General features: G+C 34.9%; 1 protein-coding gene across 1 annotated transcript in view; it reads right to left on the bottom strand.

Annotated features, from left to right (window-relative positions):
• CADM2 (cell adhesion molecule 2) overlaps window positions 1-18,949 on the bottom strand; it is a 243,622-nt gene that overhangs the window by 143,784 nt on the left and 80,889 nt on the right. The window contains exons 3-4 of the mRNA XM_061192976.1: window positions 16,463-16,615; window positions 14,130-14,267 (exon numbers count right to left, since the gene is read on the bottom strand). Of these exons, the coding sequence (XP_061048959.1) occupies window positions 14,130-14,267; window positions 16,463-16,615 (291 nt within the window). The remainder of the gene's footprint in view (window positions 1-14,129; window positions 14,268-16,462; window positions 16,616-18,949) is intronic.

Genomic DNA, 18,949 nt, shown 5'->3' with positions numbered 1-18,949 from the left:
TTGATCAAAGAATTAAATAATCATTTTTAGAATAATCAGATTCATAAATTTCATAAAATATCTTCCTGGGTCCCAGGAAGATCATTTGCTAAAGATGATTGGGACAAGACCTTCTCTCCTCACATGCCACAAAACCACAAAGAATTGCATTTCCATGAAGAATCTAAAGCTAATGAATGGGAGAGGCATCTTTCTTAGCACATGAAGAAGCCATAAAGTATCTTTTGGAAATAACCTGAGGAGAATTTGAACAGTGATTGAGTCCCTCCATTAGCAGATGTGAGCTAAAAAGCTAGTACATTTGAATATTTATGTTATTATAATCTCAAGATTGTTTTCTGGCTGATGATTTCTGGATGAGTGAGATTTGCACTTGCTTTAATCCTTAAGTTAAAAACGTTGTTTAATAAAGAATGTTACAAGAGACAAGGAAGGACACTACATAACGATCAAGGGACCAATCCAAGAAGAAGATATAACAATTATAAATATATATGCACCCAACATAGGAGCACTTCAATACATAAGACAACTGCTAACAGCTATAAAAGAGGAAATCAACAGTAACACAATTATAGTGGGGGACTTTAACACCTCACTTACACCAATGGACAGATCATCCAAAATGAAAATAAATAAGGAAACAGAAGCTTTAAATGACACAATAGAAGATAGATTTAATTGATATTTACAGAATATTCCATCCCAAAACAGCAAATTACACTTTCTTCTCAAGTGTGCAGGGGAAATTCTCCAGGATAGATCACATCTTGGGTCACAAATCAAGCCTCAGTAAATTTAAGAAAACTGAAATCATATCAAGCATCTTTTCTGACCACAACGCTATGAGATTAGAAATGAATTACAGGGAAAAAAACGTAAAAAACACAAACACATGGAGGCTAAACAATACGCTATTAAATAACCAAGAGATCACTGAAGAAATCAAAGAGGAAATCAAAAAATACCTAGAGACAAATGACAATGAAAACACGATGATCCAAAACCTATGGGACACAGCAAAAGCAGTTCTAAGACGGAAATTTATAGCTATACAAGCCTACCTCAAGAAACAAGAAAAGTCTCAAGTAAACAATCTAACCTTAGACCTAAAGGAACTAGAGAAAGAAGAACAAACAAAACCCAAAGTTAGCAGAGGGAAAGAAATCATAAAGATCAGAGGAGAAATAAATGAAATAGAAACAAACAAAACAATAGCAAAGATCAATAAAACTAAAAGCTGGTTCTTTGAGACGATAAACAAAATTGATAAACCATTAGCCAGACTCATCAAGAAAAAGAGGGAGAGGACTCAAATCAATAAAATTAGAAACGAAAAGGAGAAGTTACAACAGACACTGCAGAAATACAAAGCATCCTTAGAGACTACTACAAGCAACTATATGCCAATAAAATGGACAACCTGGAAGAAATGGACAAATTCTTAGAAAGGTATAACCTTCCAAGACTGAACCAGGAAGAAACAGAAAATATGAACAGACCAAACACAAGTAATGAAATTGAAACTGTGATTAAAAATCTTCCAACAAACAAAAGTCCAGGACCAGATGGCTTCACAGGTGAATTCTATCAAACATTTAGAGAATAGCTAACACCCATCCTTCTCAAACTCTTCCAAAAAATTGCAGAGGAAGGAACACTCCCAAACTCATTCTATGAGGCCACCATCACCCGGATACCAAAACCAGACAAAGATACTACAAAAAAAAGAAAATTACAGACCAATATCACTGATGAATATAGATGCAAAAATCCTCAACAAAATACTAGCAAACAGAATCCAACAACACAGTAAAAGGATCATACACCATGATCAAGTGGGATTTATCCCAGGGATGCAGGGATTCTTCAAGATACGCAAATCAATCAATGTGATACACCATATTAACAAACTGAAGAATAAAAACCATATGATCATCTCAATAGATGCAGAAAAAGCATTTGACAAAATTCAACACCGATTTATGAAAAAAACTCTCCAGAAAGTGGGCATAGAGGGAACCTACCTCAACATAATAAAGGCCATATACGACAAAGCCACAGCAAACATCATTCTCAATGGTGAAAAACTGAAAGCATTTCCTCTAAGATCAGGAACGAGACAAGGATGTCCACTCTCACCACTATTATTCAACATAGTTTTGGAAGTCCTAGCCACGGCAATCAGAGAAGAAAACGAAATAAAAGGAATACAAATTGGAAAAGAAGAAATAAAACTGTCACTGTTTGCAGATGACATGGTACTATACATAGAGAATCCTAAAAATGCCACCAGAAAACTACTAGAGCTAATCAATGAATTTGGTAAAGTAGCAGGATACAAAGTTAATGCACAGAAATCTCTTGCATTCCTATACACTAATGATGAAAAATATGAAAGAGAAATTAAGTAAACACCCCCATTTACCATTGCAACAAAAAGAATAAAATACCTAGGAATAAACCTACCTAGGGAGACAAAAGACCTGTATGCAGAAAACTATAAGACACTGATGAAAGAAATTAAAGATGACACCAACAGTTGGAGAGATATACCATGTTCTTGGATTGGAAGAATCAACATTGTGAAAATGACTATACTACCCAAAGCAATCTACAGATTCAATGCAATCCCTATCAAATTACCAATGGCATTTTTTATGGAACTAGAACAAATCATCCTATAATTTGCATGGAGACACAAAAGACCCCGAATAGCCAAAGCAGTCTTGAGGGAAAAAAACGGAGCTGGAGGAATCAGACTCCCTGACTTCAGACTATACTACAAAGCTACAGTAATCAAGACAATATGGTACTGGCACAAAAACAGAAACATAGATCAATGGAACAAGATAGAAAGCCCAGAGATAAACCCACACACCTATGGTCAACTAATCTATGACAAAGGAGGCAAGGATATACAATGGAGAAAAGACAGTCTCTTCGATAAGTGGTGCTGGGAAAACTGGACACCTACATGTAAAAGAATGAAATTAGAACACTCCTTAACACCATACACAAAAATAAACTCAAATTGGATTCGAGATCTAAATGTAAGACCAGACACTATAAAACTGTTAGAGGAAAACATAGGAAGAACACTCTTTGACATAAATCACAGCAAGATCTTTTTTGATCCACCTCCTAGAGTAATGGAAATAAAAACAAAAATAAACAAATGGGACCTAATGAAACTTCAAAGCTTTTGCACAGCAAAAGAAACCATAAACAAGACGAAAAGACAACCCTCAGAATGGGAGAAAATATTTGCAAACAAATCAACGGACAAAGGATTAATCTCCAAAATATATAAACAGCTCACGCAGATCAATATTAAAGAAACAAACAACCCAATCCAAAAATGGGCAGAAGACCTAAATAGACATTTCTCCAAAGAAGACATACAAATGGCCAAGAAGCACATGAAAAGCTGCTCAACATCACTAATTATTAGAGAAATGCAAATCAACACTACCATGAGGTCTCACCTCACACCAGTTAGAATGGGCATCATCAGAAAATCTACAAACAACAAATGCTGGAGAGGGTGTGGAGAAAAGGGAACCCTCTTGCACTGTTGGTGGGAAGGTAAATTGATACAGCCACTATGGAGAACAGTATGGAGTTTCCTTTAAAAACTAAAAATAGAATTACCATATGATCCAGCAATCCCACTACTGGGCATATACCCAGAGAAAACCATAATTCAAAAAGACACATGCACCCCAATGGTCATTGCAGCACTACTTACAATAGCCAGGTCATGGAAGCAACCTAAATGCCCATCGACAGATGAATGGATAAAGAAGATGTGGTACATATATACAATGGACTATTACTCAGCCATAAAAAGGAATGAAATTGAGTCATTTGTTGAGACGTGGATGGATCTAGAGACTGTCATACAGAGTGAAGTAAGTCAGAAAGAGAAAAACAAATATCGTATATTAACGCATGTATGTGGAACCTAGAAAAATGGTACAGATGAACCAGTTTGCAGGGCAGAAGTTGAGACATAGATGTAGAGAACAAACATATGGACACCAAGGGGGGAAAACCGTGGTGGGGTGGGGATGGTGGTGTGCTGAATTGGGCAATTGCGATTGACACGTATACACTGATTTGTATAAAATTGATGACTAATAAGAACCTGCAGTATAAAAAAACAAACAAACAAACAAAAACAACTAATACTAAACTTTCTTTGGGTTATTTGTATGGAAATATGTTAATGTAAATGTTTCAGATATTACATGAAATTTCTAAAAATCTTCTATGTTCTGGTATAATGTTATAAGTCATAAGTCTAGTTATTACTTTAAAATGTATATCTCAGAAATAACTAAATTTCCTTGTCAATTGCATTATTATGAACTTTCATCAAATCTTTAACCGTGGTCATTTTCAGACAGTTCTGGGTGTACTCTGATGCTTTTGCAAAAATGTTCCTATAAAAGGTTTTCATCTTCAAGGAATTCATGGAAAAGACTCTGACAAGTACAGGTTTCTGGTAACTGACTGTACTGCTGAACTGAATGAATAAGCATTTTCAGAACTCTAATGGAAAACTGATGAATTCATAAAAGTGCTAAGAAAAGATCAAGATGAAAAAAAAAATTAACTACATGGGACTGAGTGAACTGATGAGGATGATTATAATTTTTGTGACTTTCTGTTTGAATAAAAAAAAAAAATCCCACAAGGACTCAGAGGCAAAGAATATACAAATCAATTTTCACTGCAAAGTAAAGGAGCTGTTACAGTGGAGGATTACTGGACAGAATGTCAATATTATGACATAGTATGAGTGTGTTTCGTGTTTGGTAATTGCAATCATTGTTGCTTTTGTTGTGGTCACCCATTTACAATGCTTGGTGTCAGTTTATCTCTTGTAAAAATAAAATACAGTGTGTGTGTGTGTGTGTGTGTGTGTGTGTGTGTGTGTGTGAAAAAAATAAAATAAATAAATAAATAAAAACGTTGATTAAAAACATGAATTTACAACAAAGAAAAACATTATTTTGTTGATAGAATGCTCATTCTTGACAATAAGTGAAATCCAGTCAAAGATTTATACTTACTTATGTCATTATATATACATGCTGGAACTTTTCTTTCCATTCCCACAATAATGTATAACAGCACTGAATTTCTATAGCTAAATTAAATAATTTTTAGCTTTAAAACTAGCAGAATTATTAATCTAAAATATTTTGTCAAAGTGAGTATGGACACATTTTACACTTATTCATGTTCATCCCCTTAAATGTATTATATCATCTTAAAACAAATAAGCAGTCAGACAAAATTAAAACATACTACCATTTAGATAAAAGTATTCTCTACATTTCAAAAACAAAGGCAAAATAACTTTTGCTTCCAGCCTAGCAGAATAACAAAGTTGGATCTACCTCTTATCTGAAAACAAGAGTTTTCAAGATACTGAACGTAACAATAATGGACAGTTATCCCAGAGAGATGGAAAATGAATGAGATGAACCCTAAAATTTGTCCCTGCTTAATGCCTTGAGAGATTTTCTAGACTGTGGTGTGTGGAGGGAAACCCATGCAGACCCTGGTGGCGTCCCCAAGTTATGCTGATGGAGCTGGGTGTCTAAGAAGGCCACAGCAGCTAGAGTTTATAGGGCAGAGTATCAAAAACGAAAGAGCTTAACAAAGAGATGACTCCAGACATCTGCAGTGTCCCTCGCAGTATTTGGCAAAGTAATTATTGATCGGTGTATCTGTGTGAAGAAAGTGTTTGGGGCTAGGACAAGAACTATCAAAAAGGATTAGAGGAAATAGTACATGATGCTTACGCAGGCAGGGAATAATGCCTGTTCTAACTAACCTGACTGGAAAAAACTCATAATTGGTACCCTGGGCACTCAGAGGATTTTATCTGAGTAATGAGAATTAAGTAATTCTAAGAATAAAAGCTGCTCTGGTCCCACCTAAGAAATTTAAAAGAAGCTCTGAAAGTATTAAACTCTAAACTACTTAACCAGAACAAAGCTTAAGAATACTTATAGGAATAGGAGAACATTCAGTACCAGAAAGGTAAAACTTATAATGTCTGGAATCCAATCAAAAAATACTCTGCATTCAAAGAAGCAGGAAAATGCTATCTATAATGGATCAATCAATCTATCAAAACTGACCTAGAAATAATACAGCTGAGAGAAAGAAAAGACAAGGGCATTGAAAATATAAAATCACTCAAAATACATGCAAAACCTAAAAATATGAAATTTTTGGAAGTAATTCTTTGTGATCTTGGATTAGGCAAAAACATCTTACATATAATACCAAAGCGTGATTTAAAAAAGTAAAAAATAATAAAACTAAAATTTAAAAGTTGGATTTCATGAAGGAGTACAACCACTTTGAAAAATCGTTTGGAAATGCCTTTAAAAATTAAACATGTGTCTTCTATATGACCCAGCCATTCTGCTCCTAGGCATTTACACAAGAGAAATAAGAGCATAGATACATACAAAGACTTACACCCAAATGTTCATAGCAGCTTTACTGCAATGGCCCCAAACTGTAAACAACCCAAATGTCTATCCCCAGATACATGGATAAACAAATTATAGTACAGATGCATACAATAGAATATGAATCAGCAATAGACAGCAACAACCTTTATATATGCAACATGGATGAATCTCAGAATATGCATCCTGAGGGAACTAAATCAAAGAAGAGTATATACTATATGATTTGATTTATATAAAATTCTAGAAAATGTAATCTATAATGACATAAAGTAGAATAGTGGTTTCCTGGAAGTGAGATGGGGGGTGGGCAAAGAAGGCCAGGAGGAAGGAATCATGAAGGTGTATGAACAAACTTTTGTAGATGATGAATTTGTTCATTATCTTGATCATAGTGATGGTCTCATCACCATATACACTTGTGAAATAATACCAAACTGCACACATAAAATATGTGTAGATTGTTTTTTGTCCATTATATCTCAATAAAGTTGCTTTTAAAAAATAAGAAAATTTAAAAAAGTTTCTCAAAGATTTTTGGTGATCATTTGCTTTCATCAGCCATTCACACTCAGATGAAACAACTGTTTTATCTCTTTCCAGAAAGATGTTTTATGTATCTCATTGTATCTTGAGAGAGTCTTGAGGTAATACAGTCAACAGCATTTAGAAAACCCCAAGTTGTATGTACACACACACACACCCCTCACTTACAGGTATTACTAATGCTATTTCTTTTTCTCATTTAATACAGGGTCCAGCATGATTCAGATTTAAATGGTAAGGACACTTTCAAAGCGGTAAGTTTAAACAAAAGAACTCAAAAAATCATTGATATATGGTATACTCTGTAAGTTTAAACACTAACACTTTTAATTAATCCTTATCACACGTGATACAGGAGCTTTAAGCTCAGGGCACACAAATATCTCCTTTTTATTTTCTTTTATGTTTAGCTCGAGAGAATTCACAATCTCTGCATTACATGTTAGTATTTCACTTGTTTAAATTAAGGCTTTGTGCAACTGACATTAAATGAAGTATTAGGCCAAAACTAGTTTTACAACACCAGGGAGAGTATTTAAATTAAATATATAATTACTGTTTCTCAAAGTAGATTCCACAAAGTTCAATGCAAGAAACACAAAACAAATTTTAAAAATCATATGGCCAAAGAATACTGCTAAGATGTTGTCTAACAGAAATTTGCATTAATTCTCAGAAATGTTAAAGCACTAAAGTGCATTTTGATTTAGTTTTAGAGAATCTCCCTCTAAGAATAGATTCATAAAGGACACAGAATATCGAGTCATTTTCTAAACTTATTAGATTAGGACCTCCTCTCTTTCTTTCTTTGAGTATCTATTAATACTTGGCTTACTGGTTTCTAATTCTATGCATTCTCAAACTATAGTGAGCCTAAGCGTCAACAGAGGTACTTAATAAAAATTAGGACTTCTAGGCTCGACAGCCAGAAATTCTGATTTTAAAGGTCTACATTGAGACCAGGAATCTTCATTTTTCTAACTAGTACCTCAGGTGATTCTAATCCGAGCAGTCTAAAGGCTACCTTTTAAGAAACACAACATTCAGAAATTCACTCTCAAGTTTCCAAATGCTGAAAAATTATTTACTAAGTAGCTTATAGTACAATTATACTATATTTAGCCAACTTGAAAATGAGCTGCTGCATTATTTTTGATTAACACTAAAGTGTATGTGAAGAGTCCTGTTCACACAGGGCAACACAGCTAAAGTCAGCTTAAGCTTGATGGTCCAACATCTGAAACAAACAATGTATACTAAGTAAATAACACTTGTAGAATACAGGCAATACTGTTAGGCACTGACAAGCTTCAGTGACTCCCCACAAAGTCAGGCTTTGATGAATATGCAGGTTACTACATAGCATGATTCTCAGGGTCAGAAGGAAGTACTGAGGGGGTTTCTGTTGGGAGTGTGCTGCACAAATAAAGGGTGATAACTATTTATAGAGGCTAAAACTAAAAATGTCCTTCATAAGAGATGATAGACCTTTGTGTTGTCAGAATCCCTTTCTTAATCATAAGTCACCTAACTCCAAAAGCCTGCCAAGTTTAACTTTTAGATTCTACCAATATATAGTTACTTCAACCTCAAAGAATAAACATATTATCATTTATTTCTGAACTAATTTCTCCTAATGCCTTTCTTATTTCCACATGTTCACTAACCAAGTTGTGTTGGCACCCAAATTGTGTTGTCTTTGACCCTTGTTTTTGCTCCATCTCCCAGACTCATTCACCAAGTTCACCTGAAATTTGTCTTCTCTTTTAAATCCATCCATTTAAAAAAATGCCATTTCATCCATTAGTTCAGGGCCTTACTAATTCATGTTTGAAATGTCCCTTAAATATTCTTCCAGCCTTCAGCTTTCTTCTCCAATTCAAGTGCTGGGTCTTAGAACTGGAATATTCAAGCTCATTCTTTGTCAGATGTGTGACTATGAGAAATCATTCTGCCTTTCTGGATCTCAGTTTCCTGTTACTGGTGCATAATAAATGATTAAAAGCTTAGTGTCCTAAAGCAATATGCATTTATTATCTCACAATTTCTATGGATTAAGAGTCCAGATAGGGCTTATCCTGGTCCTCTTCTCAGTGTCACCAGGCTGAAATCATGGTGTTGGCTGAGGCTGTGATTCCCATCTAGGTTTTAGAGTCCTCTACAAATTCACTGATTGTTGGCAAATTTACTTCCTTGACGCTGTATGTCCGAGGTCCCCATTTTCTCACTAGCTGTCACTCAGGAACAGCTTTCAGCTCCTAGAGGTCACCCTCAGTTCTTTGTCACATGGCCCCTATAGACAGTACACACGTGGCTATTTGCTTTCTTCCAGGCCAGGAGGAGGATGTCTGACTCTTTATTCTTTTATAAAAACTTCACCTCATTATGTCAGGTTTCCCTTAGTAATCTCCCTTTGATGAACTCAAAAGGGATCCATAATTATATCTGTAAAATCCCTTTTGCCATGTAAGGTAACATGATCAACATGATCAAGGCAGTGATATCACATATATTCTCAAGTCCTTCCTACACTCCAGGGGAAAAGATTATACAAAAATGTGGGTCATTGAGGGTTCTCATAGAATTCTGCCTAACACATTCATGTAAAAACTAGTTGGCTGGAAAAGAAAATCTTAAGATTTTATGATGATAACTGCTCAAACTACAAGTTACTAAACTTATACATGGAATGGAAAGTTTATACAAGTTCTCAGGACACTGATAGATTTAGGAAGGCAATACACATTTTTTCCTTACACTGAATGGCAAAATTTCCAACTTCCTAGTTACACAGAAGATTAAAAGCTACAGTGAAACCCCCTGCAGTTTTGAATACAGAGCTGCCCAGAGGCACCAAAGGGATTTCTGAGTCAGACTCATCGGGAGGAAAAAGGAGAGTCAGATGAAAATTATGATTATTCATTCCACTGTTTAAAGCCTATAGAAGAAAGTGTTTCACCACTGCCTACAAAATAAATTCCAAACTCCTTAATCTGGAGTAAAAGATCTTCCATGACTTAACTGGCCCCTACCTTCCCGTTTATCTCTCATGTCTGTATCAAACAGAAAGTTTCAGTTCCTTCAAACAATCACATGCTTTTACTCTGTATAAACACATGGTTTCCTTCTTTAGAATGATCTACCACCTACTTTTACCCACAACCCATATAGTGAATTCCATTCATCGTTTAAGATCCACTTATTCATTTAACATATACTTACTGAGTACTCTCATTCATCAATGAACTCTCGTCTTTACCTCTGCCACAAAGTAGGGCACATCTCTGTTTCTCGTTTTGTACAAAAACTGTAGCCAGTTCACATGTCTGTTACTATACTTGTTAGATCTTATGTTTATATGTCCATCCCCCAAAAGTAAATACCTTAAAGAAATAATTCTGTTTTGGTTATATTTCCAGGACTAATGCAGGGATTGTTACAACTCACCAATCATGGTTTGCTCAAGATAGTAATAATAATGATAACAATAATAATAATATCTAAAATATATTCAGTGATTCCTTATACTGTGAAAACACTTTATACATATTGGCTTGTATGAAATCCTTGCAATAGCACTTTGAGGCAAGCTTTATAATCCTCATTTATTAGAAGAGAAAACTAAAGTTCAGAGACAGAGGCAAGACTTCAATATGTTACTGATACTTGTCAACATTAAGTTCTCTATACACCAGTGTGGTCCCCAGGCAGGAGCATCCTCATCACTCACCAATTCAACACACTGCTAAATATATATGTTCTCGGTTTCCAACCCAGATCTACTCAATCAGAAATTCTGGGGTCAGGCCCCTATAATCTGAGTTTTAACAGACCCTGGAGGTGATGATGATGCCTGCTAAAGTTTGAGAACCATGCTGTATAATCTAACATGGAAATACCATGGCCAAGAAAATGTGATCAGCTAGGACTATGAAACAACTTTCTCCCAGAAACTTGGTGATTAAATTCATATGTTAGATAATAATGGAGAAAAAAATGTACAGAACAATGACTCCTCCTGAAATCAGAAGTCACTTTGAAAGCCCCTACCTCCATCATACAGAGTCTGAAACTTAACACAGTGTCAATATGCTGAACTGGCCAGTGCTTAGTTAAAACATATGGAAAATAATACTTTCCCTTGACTGTAATAACTACTTTGGGATTTACATAATGTTATACATTCCTCTTTATAGGAAAGTACTCCTCATAGCTGGTTTTATCACCCCAAAGGCATTTTAAACATCTCCAGGTCAAGGTTCTTGCTTTCTTCATTTGGATATTCACTCATGCACCATAGAATGCTGTATAATTGGGACACATTTTAACAATTTCTTATCGAATTGAATTTAACTGGATTTGATTAGCCTATCTTTTCCAATTCTTTACACTAGGGAGTGTCTTTTTAAAAAATCTCAAGTGATATTATAGTAAAAATTGTTACATGATAATAGGAAGTCAAATTTTGATTTCTGAAAAGACAAGAGTGCAAGATAAGGATAGAACACTCCTTTCAGTGAGGTGTATCTGCTGAGGGATTTTAGAGCAAACTTTCACTTCACACGTATAGAGCACAGCAATAGTAATGAACTCGCATTCTGTATAGAGTACTAAATACAGCGTATTTGCCTATACACCTATAAAAACATTTTAGAGAACTCAGGAAGTTCACCATATCATTATAAAGACAAACTATGTAAACATGCAAAATACGAGTTATAAACAAATAAAGAGCTATATAGATGAATGCAAGTGTAGGAATAATAAATGCTCTATTAATGGCCATGCATTGAAGAACACAGAAAAAACAAAGCTTCACTACTTCTGAATAGAACACAGAACCAAACGCTGATTCTGTATATGGTTTTCTCTTGATTTTCATTCTAGTCTTGATTCAGATGATTTTAAAGTATGGTGTTTATAAGATCAAAATTTCATGTTTTTACATATAAAAAAAAGTCCCCTCTCTACCTAGTTTATGAATAAATCTGGCATTCAGAGCAGAAGCCAAATTTGTCAAAAATTAAGATATTTTATAAAAATATTTGTAATGAAAACATTATGCGTTTCTCATAAGGCTACAATGTTAAAAACAACCAACCAATATTAATGACTAGTATGTTAGTCTCTGACCTCCCTGAGGATATGTTTATCCAAAACACAAATAAAATGGTAAGAAATTAAGAGAAACTAACTCACTCACTAACTAATTATGTCAGAATTCAGAAAGAGATGCATGTAGGTAATAAAACAATTTAACCGAAGGAGAGTATTTAAGAAGAACATTCTAACATAAACCAAGCCTTTCACATAGAAAACCATCTGATTTGTAAGAATTCACTGCCAGGAGCTTTCTTATAGGCCAAGGAAATCGGATTTTAAACTTATCCTCCAGGTTAGGACTTTCAATCAGAAGTGCTTAAGCAGAAAAAGTGGCTGGATTAGACCCTTGTCATAGTAAGATAATTCTGGATGCAGTGTAGAGGGTCCATTTAGAAAAGCTCCAACCAAGACTAGACATTCAACACACTAACCTAAACAAATATATCCTAAAGGCAGAATTAGAATGGATGGTACTGAGCCCTGGCAGAATATAAGAGCAAGTTTAACTCAGCAAAGTGAGTATCTAACTTGTGAAATGGGTGCTTGTACTTCTCCAAAGTTAGTCCAATAAAATGTATTTATTAGAAGTTCTAAAGTAAAGGTAGTAATTATGGATAAATTACAGATAGTTCCTTGTTTTGGGAAAAAAATATAAAGAGAGAAAGTAATTAAAATAGAAAAGAGGTAGAATAATTGTATGGATTGTAAACCCATAATTTCTTAGTAATATAGGCAATTCTACCTGTTGGGCCTCCATGCCTAAGTACGATACTTGAATTACAAGTTAAAATAACCAGAATGGTTTGCATCAACCTATCTCCTAGAAGGTTACCTTGAGAATAATACATATTACTATATAAATAGGAAAAATTTTTAACAAGCATAATAGATGATTCTTATATTCGGGTTTTAATGTACATGTGATGTCAGGTCCAAGATTTCTGTATGTGGGGTACAAAAACCACTACCAGACTTACTAGCCATCTCCTCTATAAACTTCTTAATCCACCCTAAAAGAGTGTGTGTGTGCACGTGTGTGTTTAAGTGTATCAAGTAAGAGCAGAATTATGCTGAATATTTACATTTCTGTGCATTTTTACTGAGACAAGCACATTATTTTACCCTGTGTGAGAACTACTGAAAAACAGATTTATTGATATTTAGCTAGTTTTATTCTCAAAACTTTGTATTTTCAGAACCAACAAGTTGAAGAAATAATTCATGGAGTTTCTCTGTCTATAATCTAAATACTACAGATGAGCTCTAAAATAATCATATCTAACATGAACACTTAGCCCTTGCTATTGTCAAGTACAAATCTGTGTGTTTTTTATATATTAACTTATTTATTTCTCCAAGTTTCCCACTAGATATATATCATTTTTTAAAAGATTTATTATTTATCTATTTATTAATTTAATCTATTTTTGGCGGTGTAAGGTCTTAGTTGCCGCGTGCAGACTCTTCCTTGAGGCATGCTAAACATTCGTTGCGGCGCGCGGGCTTCTCTCTAGTTGTGGTGTGCGGGTTTTCTCTTCTCTAGTTGTGGTGCACACGCTCCAGGGCGTGTGGGCTCTGCAGTTTGGGGCACGCAGGCCCTCTAGTTGAGGCGCTCGAGCTCAGTAGGTGTGGTGCACGGGCTTAGTTGCCCCGCAGCATGTGGGATCTTAGTTCCCTGACCAGGGATCAAACCCACGTCCGCTGCATTATAAGGTGGATTCTTTACCACTGGATCACCAGGAAAGTCTCTAGATATGTATCATTTTAAGACTGTTTTACATAAGAGAAAAATGGGGCACACAGAGATGATATTAATATACCTTGTAAAATTACCTAATTTAAGGTAAATCTGGTTCAAATTACACTTAATCAGAAAGTGACTGTGGTTTGAAAAGGAAAATGTAAAATGCCCTGGATCTAACACTTCACACTAATTTCAGCACATTAATTTTGATTTGGAGACCTTTCCCCTTTCCTTACCTTTAATCTCTTTGTCATTTTTGAACCATCTTATATCAGCTGCAGGTTTACTACCAGATGTTTTACAAGTCAGCTGCATCAAGTCTCCCTCCATAACTGGGGATGAAAATCCGCTAATTTGAGGCTTCTCAGGAACACCTGAAATTTAAGCAAATGAATGAAGTAAACATTAATCTCCAGGGTTGATCTGTTCTTACGACTATTACTTTCACAAACAAAGCTAAACTGGGTGTTTAACTGACAATAACTTCAATCAAGAATAATAAACCAAAACATAATAATAATAAACTGCTATATAATAAAATAAATGACAAAATATATAAAAAATATATAGCGAGATATATATACACATACATACAAACACGTATGTGTGTCTGTGTAAATATGCATATGTGTGTGTATATTATCCAGAAAGCATTTAAAATGTGTTTAGTTAAAGTAGTTTTTTTAAATTAAATTTCACCTGCAGAAATACTCTTTGTAATCTTAAAAACAACCATATCTTAAGATTTATTACCAGTGTGGGGATTTAAGAAGGTAGATTGTTTGCATTGGGCAAAAAAAAATCCACAAAGCATATTTCTTCATTCTTTAGCAAACTGTGATTTAACCAAAATAGCACATTTTATTCCTGATTTCAGAATTCTTAAAGCTTAAAAAATATTGTTATCCTCTGTGTACTTTTTTCTAGAAAATGCATTTTGGAATAAGGGAATCATTAATAATTGCAACTATACTTATTTTTCTGATTCTTCTAAAGTAGAGAATGTCTCTTGATGTCATTTGTGTTAGAAATGTAATTGCAGTTTTGTGGAGCATGATATGTATTATTTTTAATGCTAGTTAATGCTAGCTACTTATTACCTTTTCTAGTCCAAATCATCCAATGAATAAGCAGATAACTAATATTCAGAGATAGACATTGATGATTTAAATAATAGAACATTACACATTTTGGAGGCAATAATATTCTGCTGTCATGACAGAGGTTTATTAAAATTTCTTCTAAAAGTATTCAATAATAAAGGCAGACTGAAAGTTTCTTTATTGTACTATTTAATTCAGTTTGAAAAGAATAAAATGTAAAAATGTTGGAAGGCACCAATAAAAGAAATACAAACTAAAACAAGAACAACAAAGATAAATGACAGATCAACATACTCCATTAGCTGGCTAGCTTTTTGTTGTTGTTGTTCACCTTCATATAGCTTTTTTAAAAAAAAAACATGTCACATCACCATTTAATAAACTGAAATTAGCCACTTTCCTATTTCTTGGGGTCTCAAGTTGGCTCTCTACAGAACAATACATTAATCTTAGGCAGCTGCTATCCTGAGATACTCCATTTAGTGGGTGTATTTTGTCCTTAATGGCAAACTTGTGAAGATTTTTATACAATAGTCCCAGTGGGACTTGCAAAGAAACATATTTCATATCCTATGCACAAAACCAATTCACTAGCAGGATTAACTTTAATATTCTCACCCAAAAGAACAGCATGCATTAGTTCGTTTAAATGCAGTGTTATGCCTTTATCTATCAAAAAAGGAAGGCAAGCTAGGGGCAAAAAAAAAAAAAAATCAATCTTTAAATTCCTCTAACTTGTTCAGTACACAGGTGTGTTTCAACGAACTCCAGCAATTTCAGCTGATTGGGCCACTGACGTCTGTGGAATCACAGAGAGCTGTGAGCTGCAAGCTTATTTCCGCAGAAACTCTATGAATGTATTGCTTTTTGGTGTCACTGTAACCTTTAGAAAAATGGCCCGATACTTAGAGAATAAAAAAACAAAGAAGCTACAAGCTGCATGCGCAAGTGACATTATGTACTTCATTTAGTAATCTAGAAAACTACAAAGCTAAAAGGCAAGAAGACAAATAGAAATGTTAGGGTCATTTAAATACACTAAAATACACAAATGGTCATATTTGGAAGCCAATAGATATTAAGGAAGATCCCATTAGGTGACTGATGATAAGGTGGAGGAGCATCTGATAGACACATTGAATTCATTATGTTCATTATTCTATCACTTTATAAAAGGATGACCATGTATACAATATAGAGATGATTTGACACAAAGGAATTCAGTTGAAAATCAAGAAACCTCGTGTCTATTGCTGGCTAAGAAACAAAATGGCTGTTTGCTCTTGGGAAGTCATACAAATCTTTACACCTCTCTTTATCTATTTATAAAACGGGGGAAATGACTAAGTGATTTTTTAATGCTTTTTGATGATCCTGAAAGTGTAGATTTGTTACTGAATCATGTTGCTGTAGCTGTACACATCTCTCTGGCTTGTGATCACATGGTGTTAGTCCCTTGTACTTACCCAGAACAGTGAGATAGGCCTTGGAAGTTTTGACAGGCATTGTAAATAAAGAACAGGTGTACTGTCCTTCATCAGAGAGAGAGACATCACTGACGCTGATACTCAGTTCATGCCAGGAAGCCCGAACCAGCTCGATCCTATTGTCCCTTAAAGCTGGAAAAAGAAAATACTGAAAATGTGAATAACAACATTAGGAAAAGTCGCTACTGTTAGACTACATATTTTTAGCACAACACAATAAACATTTTCTTTGGCCATATGTCTAAATCTGGTTTCCTGAAACGTTTTAAAGGAAGGTTTAAATATATTGAAATATTTTATCAGATTTAAAAATCAAAGTAGAATTAAATGTTCCTTAATGTTCTGAGAAATAACTTTTTAATTAAATGATTGCATCTAGTAAGTACAATACCTTGGATGAGGTAGATATTGATGGTGATAAAAATGGCTTTCCTTCACAAAGTCTTTCATGAGTTGTCAGTACCAAGAAAAGCTATAAACAGAAAGGTTCACTTCTATGCCCAGATAAATTTGGGAAAACTATGACTGCTCAGTTCCTTCTAGGAAACCAAAAATGAACCTTAGCATATTGAAAGTTCTCTGCAGTAGAGACACCTGTTAAACTTTTTTTAAATCAGAGCTAACTTTCAGCTGAAAAACACCTGTAGTGTACCTGATGTTAAATTTGCTCTGACTGGTTGGTGCCTCTGCTGTACTGCCTGTTAAATACTTTTAATATATTCTTTGGTTCAAACCACCTTTTCTATCACAGAACACTTGTTTTCACAGATCTCTTAGCATCTTGGTTATTTATGCTTCTTTTAAATCATTTTGGGAAAAGCATTAAAAAACTTAAATATCACTATATGCTCCACTAAGGACAGCTATAAAACCAGGAATGAAGCAAGAGGTGACTAAAGGAGTATTCTGAAAGGTAGAAAGAGGAAAGGGGACTGGTTAGGGATACCAGAACCTAAGGAATAACACAGTGTCTCTCTAAACAATTGTAAAAGGCATTTGAGTCCCGGCTTCTTCCAACCATAACCTAGCAACAGAAGGTGGCCTAGGTAGACTCATTTTTATTGCAGAGCAAATGGGATTCCCACCAAGAACTTCGGGAGAGACTGGGCCACCCCCAAGGGGAATCAGTCGGAAGCATCACTGTCATGGAAAGCAATCTCTTTCTCCATTGGGCTGGAGACTCCCCTTCCCTACTGAGAGACAATGGTCAATTGGGCAGCACAGGCAGTGGGTCAATCCTTCTATAACAATTATCCAGCCCTTGAAGTGATCTTTGACGAGCTAAAGAACCATTTATCCCACCTAGAGCCATCAGGAAGCCTTGCTTCCTTAGGTGGCACCAGTAGGGATCAGTACAACTCCCGGTGGAAACAGACAACTCAAAGTGACCAAATAGCACCACAAAGGCTCTGAAAATTAAATTGTTGGTGGAACCATAGCCCACAAATGTAAGCCAGGACCTGTGTGCTGAACCTATATAGAATAGAAGATGTAAATAGTATCCAGAGTCTCCTAACACAATAACCAAAATGTCCAGCATGTGATAAAAAAAGAATTACTGGTCACACCAAATACCAGGCAAAACATAACTTGAATGAGAAAAAATAATCCACAGATGCTAATACTGAGTTGAAACAGATGTTAGAATTATCTGACAGAGAATTTAAAGAAGCCATCATAAAATTACTTTAACAAGCAATTACTAATTATCTTGAAACAAATACAAAATAGAAAATCTCAGCAAACTAAAGAAGTTATTTAAAAAAAGAACCAAAGCAAAGTACAGAAGTCAAGAATACAACAACCAAAATAAAAACTCACTGGGTTGGATAAATAGTACAATGAGACAACAGAGGATAGAATCAGTGAACTTAAGGACAGACCAATACAAGTCACTGGATCTGAACAAGAGAGAGAAAACAGACTGGAAAACCAATCAAAAACACAAAAAATCAGAATCTTGCAGACCTGTGGGACAATAACAAAATATCCAACATTGGTACCATATAAGTCCCAAAAGAAGAGAAAGAGAGTGGGGCGGAAAGAATTTAAGAAATAATGGTCAAAAACTTCACAAATTAGGCAAAAGAAATAAACGTACAAAATCAAGAAGAGGAGCAAACTCAAACAGGATAAACCCCAAAAGGTCCATATCAAGATGCAGCGAAATTAAACTCCTGAAATCCAAAGACAAAGGAAAAAAATCTTAAGAGCAGCCAGAGAGAAAGACATGTTACCTATAAGAAAACACCATTTCAAATGACAATATATGACTTCATTTGAAATTATGGAGGTCAGAGGCAGTGGCACGTTTTTCAAGTGCTGAAAGAAAAGAACTGTTGATCGTGAATTCTTATCCAGTGAAACCAACGTTCAGGAATCAAGGGGAAATAAATATATTTTTAGAAGGAGGAAAACTAAGAACATGTTTCTCTAGCAGATCCGTCTTAAAGAAAAGTTAAAGTT

This window comes from Eubalaena glacialis, chromosome 6 (assembly GCF_028564815.1).
Source record: "Eubalaena glacialis isolate mEubGla1 chromosome 6, mEubGla1.1.hap2.+ XY, whole genome shotgun sequence".
NCBI lineage: Eukaryota > Metazoa > Chordata > Mammalia > Artiodactyla > Balaenidae > Eubalaena > Eubalaena glacialis.
The sequence above is the reverse complement of the archived record's forward strand: the minus strand, read 5'-3'. Positions and strand labels throughout refer to the sequence as shown.